Source organism: Endocarpon pusillum (assembly GCF_000464535.1).
Source record: "Endocarpon pusillum Z07020 unplaced genomic scaffold scaffold3052, whole genome shotgun sequence".
In the NCBI taxonomy this organism is placed as follows: Eukaryota; Fungi; Ascomycota; class Eurotiomycetes; order Verrucariales; family Verrucariaceae; genus Endocarpon; species Endocarpon pusillum.
The window spans coordinates 64,322-78,851 of record NW_006916283.1 but is presented as its reverse complement, the minus strand read 5'-3'; the positions used below and the strand labels follow the sequence as shown (position 1 = coordinate 78,851).

The 14,530-nt window shown below is 50.5% G+C and overlaps 5 protein-coding genes across 5 annotated transcripts; 3 read left to right on the top strand and 2 right to left on the bottom strand.

The window, feature by feature from the left end:
* Window positions 1-3,088: 3,088 nt before the first annotated feature.
* On the top strand, window positions 3,089-4,222 carry EPUS_08243 (uncharacterized protein; the record flags this gene model as incomplete). The annotated part of the gene is made up of 3 exons (XM_007804256.1): window positions 3,089-3,097; window positions 3,148-3,287; window positions 3,340-4,222. The coding sequence occupies 3 exons, from the start codon at window positions 3,089-3,091 to the stop codon at window positions 4,220-4,222; spliced, it is 1,032 nt and encodes a 343-aa protein (XP_007802447.1).
* Window positions 4,223-4,823: 601 nt separating this feature from the next.
* On the bottom strand, window positions 4,824-6,086 carry EPUS_08242 (Lipoyl synthase; the record flags this gene model as incomplete). Its single annotated transcript, XM_007804255.1, has 1 exon — window positions 4,824-6,086. One exon carries the CDS (start codon window positions 6,084-6,086, stop codon window positions 4,824-4,826), a length of 1,263 nt encoding a protein of 420 aa, XP_007802446.1.
* A 1,714-nt stretch (window positions 6,087-7,800) lies between these two features.
* On the top strand, window positions 7,801-9,698 carry EPUS_08241 (uncharacterized protein; the record flags this gene model as incomplete). Its single annotated transcript, XM_007804254.1, has 3 exons — window positions 7,801-7,944; window positions 8,273-8,527; window positions 8,589-9,698. The coding sequence occupies 3 exons, from the start codon at window positions 7,801-7,803 to the stop codon at window positions 9,696-9,698; spliced, it is 1,509 nt and encodes a 502-aa protein (XP_007802445.1).
* A 754-nt stretch (window positions 9,699-10,452) lies between these two features.
* EPUS_08240 (uncharacterized protein) lies at window positions 10,453-11,934 on the bottom strand (the record flags this gene model as incomplete). The annotated part of the gene is made up of 1 exon (XM_007804253.1): window positions 10,453-11,934. One exon carries the CDS (start codon window positions 11,932-11,934, stop codon window positions 10,453-10,455), a length of 1,482 nt encoding a protein of 493 aa, XP_007802444.1.
* Window positions 11,935-13,398: 1,464 nt separating this feature from the next.
* EPUS_08239 (Phosphoadenosine phosphosulfate reductase) lies at window positions 13,399-14,316 on the top strand (the record flags this gene model as incomplete). Its single annotated transcript, XM_007804252.1, has 1 exon — window positions 13,399-14,316. The coding sequence occupies one exon, from the start codon at window positions 13,399-13,401 to the stop codon at window positions 14,314-14,316; it is 918 nt and encodes a 305-aa protein (XP_007802443.1).
* Between the last annotated feature and the right edge of the window lie 214 nt (window positions 14,317-14,530).

Here is a 14,530-nt window from a genome sequence, read left to right as displayed (position 1 = left end):
TGCGTGATACCGATCCACGTCCAGAGCATGAGCAACCACAAGAAGCGACGGTGACAGTAGTGATAATTGGTGCATTCCAAGATCTTCTCTGCTGGCACTTTCTAAGCGAAGCTTTGACAAGGCTACTGGTAGTAATGCAAAGTCAGAAGAATCATCTGCGATGCGGCCAGCCTCGTTCGGTCCAATATCAGGAGGCATTCTCAAAGTTTTCGAGCTTGGTACAGCAAATGATATTCAAGGTACTAGACGACCTGCATGTCTTTTGCATCAGCTCGTCACTACTTATGAAACGTACGACACGCTCGAAGCGTCGCGCCCAGACCGAAGCACCCACGTCAGCATCTCCTTGGACTCTTATTGGCTATAAAAGTGATGAGGCACTGTGCAAGGCTGATAGAGTCCTGTGGCTGTTAACAAAGCTGTGGTCTGACTTTCGAAATATACCCTTCGTCCTGCCTGAATTGAATAAACTGCTCCTGAAGAAGGATGAAGGAAAGCGTGTCAACTTCCGGACAATGCATTCCCTCTCTGAGATCGGGGATCTCTGGCGATTGTTCGAGTTTTGTCGTTACCAACGCCCCGCAGTTCCTTACACCAATCAAGGTTTCCTGCAAGATGATGAATGTCTGACTTCTCGCTGTCTCGTGGCGCTGCAGAGGGGAGAAATTCCAGCGGATATGTTGCGGCAAGGCCTCCTCGACCGTCAATATGAAGAATTGAGAGGTGCCAGACAAGCAAGCGGGGAAAGGAGAGCATCGTTGCCTGCGGTAGAAAAGAGTCGGCGAGAGCTGCAAGATACCGTCTATCTGGCACTTGTCTTGTTTCTCGAAATGCTCAAAGAAGCAGGTCTTCATGTCGACGATGTTCGCCGTGTAGAGAATTTACTCACCCCTGATACGGCCAGATTCTCCACAGTAGCCCCGCCGAGCAACCATAATACGGAAGTCTCGCCTCCTCCAAGAATGGTAACAATCGCGGAAGCTTTTGTGCCTTTCCCACAAGAGCCAGAGGTTCCTTTCAAGAAGAAAAAGCTTTCGATTGCGGATAAAATTAGTGGACATGCCGAAGGGGCGCCACTTGCGGTACAGCTACCTCGGCCTACGCCACCAGGCCCAGGTGAGATTTACCGGCTTCAGGCCAGGGCATACAAACTTGTCGACCACCTCTTCCCAACTGGACGTCGACCACAAGGTCAAGTGACATTCCAAGATTTCGGCCGCTTCATGGCTGCAATCGGGTTTGGACAGGTCGCCCTGGGTGGTTCAGAGTACCGCTTCTACAAAGCGGGTGAGGAGCCTCAAGCTGGCCAGAACATCGTAGTCCACAGACGTCACTCGCATCCCTCATATAGGGCCAGTGACTTGAGAATGATTGGCCGTCGACTGACAAGGAGGTTCGGATTGACTGCGGAGACATTCGAGCTGCAGTGAGCAATTTCTGACTGTGGCTTATCGTCAAGCGACGAGGTAAATGGGAATGAGGTGGATTGAAGGATTTCAGCAAGAGAATCACCATCGGACAATTCAGCGAATCGTAAGTAGGAACTGGAGGGCTGATCGAAGCTTGTAACGTTTTCGCAGACGGACTGTGACTACCAATGTTGGATTGAAAGCTTGAATCGCATCTGCAAGGCGTTCGTGAGCAGGAGCTTCAAATAATATTAACCCTGTTACTTCATCTCGAGGGCAGATCATCCGGCTTGTGCTTCATCTTACGATGATATTCTGCGACTCTAATCCCTGATATTTTGCCTTGGACGTTTCTGTGTTGGTGTCCTTTTGTTTGAGTCTTTTCGAAGGTCCTTCGGTCTATCCCAAAAAAGCAGGGCCAGCCGGCGGCTCTGGCTCGTCCTGATTGTGGATGAGGCGAGTGCAATTTTAAGGATGAAGAAGATCCTGTACGTAGTAAGAGCTTAAATTTAACTGGCCAGATGCTACATAAACCAAATATGCGAAGCAGCTTCAGTTGCTTGGCCATACGGCGGAAATGACACTTTCTAATTCTACGACATGCAACATAGACAAATGACGAGGTAAAGAGCCACATCTGTAGATTTTGTGGAGTCTATTGTCATACATTGCTCAACTTAAGACCACGACCTCATATCTCAGAGCCAGGCGGCTGTCGTAGTCCTTGATAGTGAGGGAGCTCGGATGGAAGACCAGCAATCGACTTGTGCCTTGCTATGCTGTTGCGTGTTTTGTATGGCATTGTGTTGGAAAGACCCTCGAATTTGATGATCCTGATCCCGTAGTTCGCATTAAATAAACACCTAGCCTACCCTCACCCATGCTCTCTCTATCCGCAGCTGCCACACTCTGGCGCTCTCACATCATCAATACCCATGGTCCGCCTCGGTGCACCACCAGGTCTTCCACCGCCTCCACTACCTGGGCCCCGAGGGCTACTACCTGATCCCGCTGGGCCCCTTGGGTTTGTCCCTGAGCTCCACCTCGGCCGGTTCTGAGATGCGTTTGGTCGTCCACGGGTGTTGAACTGAGATGACTCGGCTGCGGCGTAGGGGTCAAGCTGTAAAAGATGAGCGTTAGTGGTTGTGCATGCGTTCGTGGGCACTGGACTCATACAGAGAGTAAAGAGACAAAGTAGAGGCCGAAGAAGTTGTACACGTTATCGAACTGTTGAGACAGGCGCACGGAGAGAGGTGGACTGTTAGAGTGAAGGTCAGTGATGAGGTAGGGATGCTCGAAACAGAAGGGTAACCAACGTCTCGAGCACTTGTCCGTTGGACATGTATGTCCTGTTCGGTGAAGTCATTTCTGACCACAAATGCTTTACTGGTGTCGTTAAGTAATTCGTGAATCCGCTTGTTCGAAGAACCAGCACGCTGCAAGTGTCAAGATATCCGCAACCTTGAAAGAGTGATACAAAATGAAGTAGTTAGGCAGTACTACGGAGTACTACGTACAATTACGACAAGTCGTGGTTTGCAGGCCCGGCCAATGCTAAGGCCAGCAGCTGGGGCAAGCTTGGCGTAATATATCCCGGACGTGCTCTTTCCGTCCAGTCCAGATATCTAAGAGCATTGCATCAATTCGTAGAATAGAGGCTAGAGAGTGCTGACTGTATGATGGCGAAGGTGAGCCGCCGTCTGTTTCTGTGGAGTGTTGAATTCTTATGAAGATATAGAAGCGAAAGCATGAATCTGATGTGCCAGTGCAAGCAAACGGAAAGCTACCAGATACCTCCAAACCTACAGCTGTCTACAGGCCCACTGGGGGACGCACGAATACTATAAGCGTAGCTCTACCGGGTAGTATCATTGCAAAGTAGGATCGCGTATACACTCCATCAGAGGTCATCTCCTTACCCTATCGTTAGTGCACAATCTCACGACCAGAAAACCTACCTCGCCGGCACAATTGCCAGGGCGTTAGCAGTATTCTGCGTCGACGAAGTCATCATTTTCGAGGATGAACCTCACCGCGCATCAAAAGGCTCGATCCAAGACGATGTCGACCAGGACAGATACACAGCCTTCTCCGACCCCTCACACTTCCTCGCCCACATCCTATCGTACCTAGAGACGCCCGCCTACCTCCGGAAAGCCCTTTTCACGATGCACCCCAACCTTCGCACAGCAGGCACACTCCCTAGCCTCGATATGCCGCATCACCTCCGGTCCAATGAGTGGTGCGAGTACCGTGAAGGCGTGACCATCGACGAGCCAACGAGACATGGCAGCAAAGTTGATGTTGGGCTTCCCCAGCGGTACACTATCCCCGCTGTACAGATCCCGCCAAAGACGCGCGTGACGTTGCATCTGAGTGAGATGAGCACTGAAGCCGAGGCTGTATCTCCCTCTGAGCCCAAGGAGGAGGCGGGCTATTATTGGGGTTATTCTGTCCGGAGGTGTTCGTCGTTGTCTACTGTCTTCACCGAGTGTCCCTATGATGGAGGTTATGATGCTTCGTTTGGCACTTCGGAGCGGGGGAAGCTCATCTCAGAGGTTTGGGAGAGCACACCGGCTAAGCCTGAGCATATGCTTGTAGTGTTCGGGGGTGTGGCTGGGCTCGAGGCAGCCGCAGAGGCTGATCCCGAGCTTAGCGCTAAAGGTATTACTTCTGGAAATGTCAGTGAGTTGTTTGATTACTGGATCAATGTCCTGCCGGGACAAGGGAGCCGCACAATTCGGACTGAAGAGGCGGTATGGTTGAGTTTGATGGACTTGAGGGATCTTTTTCATGTCGCGCATGGTGGTTGAGATAGGCTGGATGCTGAGTAAGACTTGCCTCGTCTGATGCATATTCTCAGCTCACCCATTGAAACTCAATGCCAGCCTGGCTATCTCATGGTTCGCCTCTAGCGAAGCTCTACGAGCCATTGGAATATTCCTCCGCAGGCACGCTCCTGGGCCTCGCCACATATACCTTATTATTTTACTTGCTAAACAGGTAAGTAGCAACTCAAGGCACGAGTATGCAACAGAAGGATGTCAAACTAGGCATGTCTAAGAGATAGCCTTAACGTTGAAGCATCAGTTGTTGCACCTTCGCCCTTTCAAAGCAGCCTCTGAAAAAAGACTGCAAGCCGTTGAGAAACAGAGCAGGTATTAGGATAGGGAATGGGCCAAAAGGGTGAGCTTTAAATAGCCACAGAGTTGGTTGGGGCAGGCGATTGGACACCCAGCATAGGAACATGTCCCACACGCATGTATAAGACCGCTCTTTGACTAGCTAGTTATGTTGCAATCCTCGTTGAGAGGCATACTTACCATCTATATTCCAAGTATAACGCCGCACAATGCGTCCGTGATATTTCTGTAGAGTCACAAACCAAGTCTAGCGCCATGCGGTTTCGAAGATTTAAATAGACATTCCAGAGACGGACTGCTCGGCCATTGCGGCCGCTGCAGTTTCGTGACGACCCGCTTTTCGCTTCTTCAATACATTCTCAATGAAAGCCTCTCCGGCTTTGTAAGAGCTTCGCACCAGAGGACCACTTGCGCAGTAAAGGAAACCCATACCCAGAGCTCTCTGCCTCCAGAGCTCGAATACCTCAGGTGTCACATATTCGTGGACTGGCATGTGCCTTTTTGTCGGTCGCATATATTGGCCGAATGTGACGACGTCGACGTCTATCCTCCTTAATTCCCTCAAGGTTGCCCAAAGCTGTTCCTCGTTCTCGCCAAGACCAAGCATAATAGAAGTTTTGGTGATCAGGCTAGGTCTGGCAGCTTTGGCCGCTTCCAGGACGGCCAGAGACTGTCGGAACTTCGCTCTTCGGTCGCGGACTTGTGGCGTTAGGGCCTCAACTGTTTCGACGTTATGCGCATAGACGTCAAGACCACTTCGAGCCACCAAGGACACCATCTCCAGATCTCCGGCATAGTCGCCGGTCAAGCATTCGACTAGCATTCCGGGAGCTTTCGATTTGATCTTCATAACGGTCTCGGCGAAATGTCTTGCACCGCCATCAGCAAGATCATCCCGATCCACTGAGGTTAGCACCACGTAGCCTAGACCCCACCTGGACAGCGCTTCTGCAGTGTGTTCCGGCTCATGAGGATCGAGTGGAGGCGGGGCTTTCGAGGTCTTCACACTACAGAATCGACATCCTCGTGTACAGGTGTCTCCCATGAGCATGATTGTGGCAGTAGCTTGTGATTTTGAGCTCCCCCCCCAACAATCTGAGATATTGGGACAACGTGCTTCTTCACACACAGTATGTAAGTTGAGTCCCCGGAGATCATTTTTGATCTTCTTGTAGTTCGAACTGTCCGGTATGGGTGTTTTGAGCCAAGAGGGTAGGCGTGTGATTTCTTTCTGTTTCCCCTTCGGACCCACCATAGCAGTCTTCAGCGCGTAGGCCTCCGGCGGCTCGAGTGGTGGTTCATTGCCGCCAACAAAGTCCGAGAAGGATGGACCGGTGTTGAGCTTATCTACGAACTTTGTTGGCCGCACTCGAGGCTTGTGTGTTAGTGATTCGGTTGCAGACGGCTCGTTGATTGCGGTGGCAAAGGAGCGTGAGGCGCGCGATATAGGTGCGATGGACGGTAGAAAGACGCTGAAAGGTGACGGCGATACAAGACCATGTAAACATCGAGGTCTGCTCAGGGGCGCTGCCATGACTTTTTTTACCTGTATGGAAAACGGTGTGGTTTGGAGTGAGGAGGGGAGGATTACGTAGTACGGAGTACTGCTGTGGAATTGGCCACCACCGCCCGAGGAAAAAGCTCGGTTAAACACGTGTTGGACAGAGAGCATCATCATACAGCTGCTAAAAGAATCGACTTTACCAGACGGCTTAAGTTTGCATCACACGCCAACTCGCCTGGATCCTCGACGGGAGTACTTATGGGTACATCGTTGCAAGCCTTGTCACGCATTGAGTTTTCGAACCTTTTCCCAACGAACCTACCACTTTTTCCACCTTGCTCTACCGCATCGATAGACAAATTGCGATCATCACCGACTTTTCGCCTGGCACCCTTCCATATCACTTCTTGCGGATTACCTTGACATGTCTGTCTCCGTAGCGGCGGACGCCTCCACACATTCAATTCGTTCGCTCTACCGATCATTATTGCGGCAATCGAACCAATTCGCGAGTTATAATTTCAGAGAATACGCGAGGAGAAGAACCAGGGATGCATTTCGAGAACATCAGAAAGAGACAGATCAAAGAAGAATACAGGAGCTGGTGCAGAAGGGCCTGAAGGAACTGCAGGTGATAAAGGTAGGCCAGGAGTCTCTTCAGACACCTTTTCGCCCGTATCTGTTCCTCCCCAACCACCAGCGGCATGCGGCCCTTGACCGTCGAGATTTCTTTGTGAAGAGCTTATCCTGGTGCACGAGCTGAATTTTCTTCTGCCCTTAGAGACAGACAGTTGTTTCACAATTCTTCCAGCTTGATCGATTAGTGGTGGAGGGACAGAAAACTGTAAGCTCGTCATTACATATGCTGGTTACCTGAACTTGGTCTAACACCCATCTTCAGGGCAGACAGACTGGCAAAGAAGGAGACATCATTCGGCAGAAAGATACTGGGTAGGCACATCATCTCCATTGCACAAGGTCTGTCTGCTAAGAACCTCTCCAGGTGGGATTAGCTGTAATTGATAAAAATCATGCATTTGTATCACTTGGATTGTTAAGCTGAACAGCAGTTTCGCATGAACCCCCTTGCTAGCTCTCACCTATATATATTGCCCAGTATCGATCGTTGATCAGCAGTGCCCTGAACATAAGCTCTGTGCTTCCACCTCCTGAAGTGCCAAGACCAATACCTGCTTCTGCTAGTAGGGGCCATCTATATTGCCACCACATTATAGATGATGTCCAAAAGTCTCTCATAAACGCAATGGTATAGAGTTTCTGAGTACTCTCTAGAGTGTATGTGGTAGTAGCCCATAGAAGGAATACGGTACAATAGTCTTGTCTATCTCAACGCTGCACAGGCCAAGACTGAAAGGTCAGCCCTGGTGCAAGGAGCTCCAATGTGGGCCTAGCACCGGCACGGACCGATGATAGCCGTAGTACTACTATATTAATGCATCAACACCAGATCGATCTCTCTCAATCTGTTTCTATCTTCTCTTTATCATCTTCAACCTCCACCCGCCTCGCGTACTTCTGCACATCGCAAGAGTGTAGATATCTTCTGGTTAGTGGTTGAGGGAAAGACTTCGTTTCCGGTGTTTACAATATTTCTCGGCGTTCCCGCCCAAAATGGCACCTGTAAGTTTGTTTTCTCTAGTTATGGAAACTTTGAGTTCACGAGTACGCTGTCACAACCTTTGCAAAAGAATCACCTCACTTCTCTTGAATTTGATATACTGTCATGGCTCCCCCTGTACGCTTCGAGTGCTTCCTGTGCGATAGAACCTTCTTGCGTCAAAAGAGACTGGATGACCACCTTCGAGAGCAGCATGGCCGGACACCTGTCTGGGACAAGCCGCTCTCTCGGCCGTCGCCTGCTCCTTCTGTGAGTACTGAATATGATGAAATGGGTGTCTTCCTTGCTTCATGTCTTAGCCCTGAGTGCTGCTTGCAGTCGGCCTGCTTTCACAGACCATTTTCTGGCAGTATATCCAGCGGTTCCTCTAGACGACTATACTGATGCTACTACCAAATATATCCTGGGCATGTCTTTGGGAAGGCTGCGCCCTTGGCAGCATGAGTGGCTTATGAGGTTTCCGTCATTACTCCACTTCTGACCATCTTCCCTGTTACCATTTCCGTCAATTTTCTGCTCTTCTTTCGCTCCTAACACTGGCACACTCGAACATACTGACCAAAACCTCTATCAACAGCTTCGTTCTTCTCGTTCCAACCGCCATTTACAGCAAGACACTGGCGCTCAAGGTCGAATTCGTGGCGGAGTTGTTGATCATGACCCTATGGAAGGCCTACCGGTGCGTCGATGGGAGAAGATGGAAGTTACCATCAAGCAGGGTGTGAAGAACGACGACAAGAATGATGATGGCAAGGACGGCACCAATCCAGACTGGCCATGGCCTGATCTACCTTTGCCCAAGGACTTTCCTTTATTGCCTCCCCATAGCCAAGTACGACCTTCCCATTAGTCCCATCCTTCTAAAAGTTCATAAGCTTACTGGTGTTCTATAGGAGCTCCTCCGACGTGCGCGTGCACCCAACAAAAACCCGAACATTGCAGTCTTCAACCGGGAGACGGGCGAATATGAACGTCCTAATCTCAATCCTAGTAATCCAGCTGCGATGACACCTGTCACCACCACCCAGCCCGCATCCGGAGCAGCTAAAGATGGCGATCATGACATAGCTGAACCCGAAGACACACTTGACGCCGACAAGCCCCTCCACGACGAATCCAACGAACGATCATTCACCATCAGAAAATGGGTTCCTCTCCCCCAACACATCGCCGACAAGAAACCCGAGCCCAAATATCTTGCTGATCGCCGACCTGGCCTTCCACCTCTCTATGGCCATCAATCGAGCACTAACCCATCCAGTTCTGCTTTCACAGGCTACGCCCCAAACATCTCATCTACCCTCCAGAACCCGAGCAACAATAACCACAACACCAATACAGGTGGTGGTGATGTCGTCGTCGGCGCCGTGACCGTCCCTACAAACTACACGCCAACCACATCCGGCTACCGCGTTTCAGCTGATGGCACAACAATGCCAATGGGTCCTGGAATCGCTTCAACGCAAGCACAAGGAGAAGCTCCGAGGAGAAGACCACCACCCCCGCCACCGAAAAGGAGGAAGAAGGGTGGACCTGGCAGGAGCAAGAAGAGGGTTGACATGAAGAACTCTGTTATTGGAGGGGCTGCCGCCGGTGCCGGGTTGGCTGGAGATACTACTGCCAGTGCTGCAGGCGTTGCTGGAGGAGGAGTCGAAGCAGCTGTCGCTGTACAAACAGGCACTACGAATACGGGAGAGCCTCGCCCGGAAGGCCAGCAACAAGGTGCTGCTGCTGACAGCAAAGCCAGGGACATGGATACCGAGATGGGTGAACCGGAAGAGGAAGGTGGGAGCAGCGGCGGTGGCAGCAGCAGCAGCAGCAACAGCAGCGAGGACGAAGGAGGAAGCGAGGAAGGCGAGATTGATGAGGGCGGCGTTGGCAATGCTGCAGGTGGAGCTACGGAGGCGGCACCAGAGGTGTCCGTTCAGCCTCCCAGTCCGGATCTGTTGGGGAATCTGGAGAGTGAGATCCGCGGGATGGAGGAGGGGGGACCTGCTGTTTAGCCGCCTGTTTAGGCATGTAGTTGATTGGGAGGAGTAGATAGCTCAATGGAGAAATTTCCCGCTTCGAGTTTTGGTGGCTTGATTCCTTTGTGTGAGAATGGTAAAAACAAAGAATCATGCGGTTCTTCTGTAGATTCACGTATGCAATCGAAGGGCATCAGGGGGTCTTGAACTTGCAATTTCAAGAAAAGAGTTCAGAATAGTTGGAAAGCCTCCTGCTCTTCAATACATATATTTTTTGTTTTAAGGTGTTGAGATGCGCTACAGGCCATCAGGATATTTAGATATTGACATGATACCGTTCTTGCAACGGGCCTGCAAATCAAGATGATAGAGGAAAATATGTATATTCATCTGAACGGTCGGTCACCGGCACTATCTATCTGTATTTGAACTTGCACAGGAGGAGAGTGTGAAGATAGGGATATCAAGAAATGGAATGTCGATGCAGTGACCTCTGACTCTTTTGGGCCGGAATGCGATATCAGGGGGAGTATGATGGGAAGTACAAGTTAACATCTTTTCAAAGAAAGGTGGACGTTCTTGAGGCCCTTGATGAAGGCTGTTATGGATCAGTTATGGATAAAGAATGTGAAAGTCGATAAGAAATTCACCGACACTTTTCGTCTAGCGTCAGGTGTTATGTAAAGTCGAATGAGAAGGCACAAGCCATGGCCACAAGATACAGGGCGGGTGTCCTCCAGCTCCCAACAAGTTTAGTCGACCGAAAACATGGGTATCATAAACTTCCGAATCAATCCATAAGCAATTCCTCCACCTCCCTCTCCGTCAGCCCTAACAGATAAACCAAGTCCAACATGCTCTCCCCAACATTCAACCTCGCAGGTGCCTCCATCTGGACTTTGCTCTTCGCTTTCCACGCGACTCCCAACCCGGCAGCCTGGAGCATGGGGATGTCGTTCGCGCCGTCACCTACCGCCATTGTCTGTTCGACGCTGAGACCCTCGCCGGTCATGAGGGAGAGGAGGAGATTCTGTTTGTGATGGGCGTCGACGATGGGGTGGGCAGCGTCGAGTTCCCCAGTCAGCGTGTTTGTGCCGGGGTCTGAGACGAGGTGATTTGCGAATGCATAGTCCAGATCTAATTGGGCAGCAAGCCAGTCGGCTAGGGGTTGGAAGCCGCCGCTAAGGACGGCCAGGGTGAACCCGAGGCGCTTGAGCACCTTGCAGAGTTCCTTCGCGCCTGGCGTGATTGTGATCTTTGGTTTGAGACGTTCGAAGACGTCGCTGGGCACACCTTTCAGCAGTGCGACGCGGGCTTTCAGGCTGGCGGCGAAGTCAAGCTCGCCGTTCATGGCGCGGGCAGTTATCGCGGAGACTTCTTTTTCGACGCCGATGTAGGCTGCGATCTCATCGATGACTTCTTGCTGGATGAGGGTTGAATCCATGTCGAACACACAGAGCCGCTTGTAGCGGCGGAAGATAGTTTCGCGTTGAAAGATTACCTCGCAATTCCATTCTCGTTCAAAGCGATAGATGGATTCGTGTTTGCAAAGATCAGAGAAGGTGAGGTATTTGGGGTTAGGAGGCGGAGCAAAACTAACTTCCATTATCCGAGGATGAGTTGATGAAGGACTAAGACAACGATGAGAGGAGGTGAGCCGACGCAGGGCTGGTGGATTGTGGGCAAGGAGGGAATCGATGGTGGAGAGGAAATGTGTGAGGCATATTTGAGATACATAGGGACCGTAAAGGTGATCGAGAGGTTCAGGATCCGGCGGAGGGGGTTCGAGTGGATAGTTGGAAATATCTGTTGTTGGCGCGGAGCCGGATGCTATGGTCGGTGGTGGTAAAGCTGGTCTGGCCTCGGGTACAAGATTGGGTAAGATATGATCTGGATGGATCTGCGGATGCCGTGGTAAGGCTGAGTTGTAGAAGATGGTGGCAACAATTTTTGATGGGTCTTCCGGGGGTGATATACAGTCAGCATGCGATATGCTATGGACTATGCCACTATCTCTGATGATTAAGGAAGGAGATGGAGGTATGGCGACAGGGCTGTGCGAGGTGCGAGGTGCGGTGGAGAGATTCGAAAGGGATGCGCCTGGCTGCTCAAAGGGTGCTTCAAGGACTCCATCGATGCTGGAACTAGGACCTGGGTGTACGGACTTGTATTGCTGGTGATCATCGATAAAGGAACCACTGCTCATCGAGTTCCGTCCAAGCCTGGGCCGCGTAGCTCGAGCTCGAGCGCGAGGAGATGGTGAGGGGTCCATTGTTGATGCTCTGATGAGGATGTCGATCGTCACACTTGCATCACAGATCCGATTGAGTGTGTTGCCCCAAACAGCTCTACCCACAAGGACCAAAGGACCAATGGACCAATCTACCTCACGCAGCCTGCCAGTGGTTAGGCATCTGGCTAGCCCTGAGTATTGACCTTGTACTCCGTACTCGACCGCAGTCTACTACCGCATGCTCGTACCTGCGTGGATCAGGCCAAAGATTGATGCCATGACCACCTAGATGTCACTGTACGTAGTAAGTTTCTAGTTAGCTGCAGTGGGGGTCTAGGCATGTGCCACTGACCCGATCTCGGCCAAATTTAACTAACTACTAGTAGGGAGTCGTGCCCCAAAAGTACGTACTACGTAGTACTACTCCGTACTAGTAGTTGAAATACGCTAAGAGATAGTTTGCCAAGGTAAAGAGATGAATTTGTCTTGACACTTGATCTTGTAGTATCATTCTAAATATTCCAGAGGCTGAAGTCTATAATCAGCTTAAAACGTCACAAGAGATGTCATTATTATGTTCCTTAGGCAACCACTGTTCTATGGTAAGTTGGCAGCAAAATCAAATGACTAGGGACCCAGGGTCATCTGAAGCTGTAATATTTAGGGCGTTAGCAGGCCCAAAGCTTATGGAGGAGTCAAATGACATAATTGGGAAGAGTGCACTCCTTGGCGCGTATCTCCTTAGCGTATTTCATCTACTTTTGGGGCACGACTCCGTATTACTACAGTACTAGTAGTAGTAATGCGAGTTTCGATCTAACTGGGGAGGATTGGACCGAAGTGTCGTTAATTTTACCACAACAACAATCCAACCACTTCCTGCTCGCAAATATCACCCACACCATTGAGCTTTCCAGGAGTCATCTGTCGAAGATTGGACACAGCATGAAGAATCTATTGGGGTCTGAATATCACTGTCATGTCTGAAGACCGAGTCTCCACCATGCTGCAAGGCCCGGATAACTCATCCAGCAGCTGTCCGCGGGCGGGCTGACAGCAGAACCATGCTTTTGACACTCTATGACAAGGCGTGATTGGCCTATTGTGCCATCTTTGTCCGCGAGTTCTTTCCTCTTATCCGCGATGGGAAAACGGCGTTTCATTCTTAGTCATACCAATTTGTGCTTGCAAGCGGAAAAAGGGAGAAAATCTCTGCGTTCCAATTGGTCTTGGCAATCACGCAATCCAATCCTCGATGCCATAACCGATGGCGATGAAAGCCTGCCCTATGGTGCAAAACGAGTGATTTCCAATCCACCATGTATTTCAGGTTAACGGCCTGCGGGTGCGCCATGCCGCTTATTTCCTTAATTACTTGTTTCTGCTGTCGAGAGAGATCTCTTTTCGATCCCTTTCCTCGCACCCATTTCCTGCCAGACACACATCCTATCTTGTCCCTTAATCACAAAATCCTTCCCACACCGACATCAGCAGACAGCCATCATGTCGTCACGGACCTCGTCTCCTTTCTCCCCTGTCTCGGGCGTCAATACTCCCAAAGAGGCCGATTCTGGATACTCTAGCGGAACAGCTTGCGAGGTGGCTGTGCCAGAGGTGTACTTTTCCAAACCACATCTTCAATTCCTCAACCGACAGTTACAGTTCCTCGAGCCGCAGGAAATCCTAAAGTGGTGCATTACCACACTCCCCCACTTATACCAGGCGACCGCCTTCGGCCTGACTGGTCTGGTCACACTGGATATGCTTTCGAAGATGAAGATACCCCGCCCGCAGATGGTTGACATAATCTTCTTTGATACGCTTCACCATTTCCCCGAGACACTCTCACTGCTAGACAAAATCCAAGACAGATACCCGTTGGTGAATGTCCACATATTCAAGCCTGCCGGAGTCAACACAGCACAAGAGTTTGCCGTCAAACATGGAGATAAATTATGGGAAGAGAACGATCAGCTTTATGACTGGATCGCCAAGGTTGAGCCTGCCCAGCGAGCATACCGAGAACTTGGTGTCAATGCCATCCTGACAGGACGACGAAGAACACAAGGCGGACAAAGAGGAGACCTAGACGTTATAGAGGTGGACGAAGTGGGTCTGATCAAGGTCAATCCGCTTGCCAATTGGACCTTCAAGCAGGTTCACGACTACGTCAAGAATAACCACATCCCTTATAACGAGCTTCTGGATCGTGGCTACAAGAGTGTGGGGGACTGGCACTCAACGCAGCCCATCAAAGAAGACGAAGACGAGCGAGCTGGTCGCTGGAAAGGTCAACAAAAAACCGAATGTGGCATCCATAATCCTCGATCGAAGTATGCGCGGTTTTTGATGGAGCAAGAAAAGAAGAAAGAGCAAGAAGCAGTTCAGCAAGCCCTGCATAAGGTCGCGCTACAAGCATAGACCATACATATTGGATATCTACAGTTCAGCATAGCGGCGGCGTTGGGTATATGTGAACGCATGACAGCATTAGCGGGAGAGAAGTAGTACCCTGGATATGTGGCATGAGAAATGATCCAAGGAAATGACCATGTCCAAATTTTTTCTGGCCTAGAATAGAGTATCCTTGTCGTGTGAGTTGCTCAGCCATTTTTGTCAACCATTGTGGTGTGGC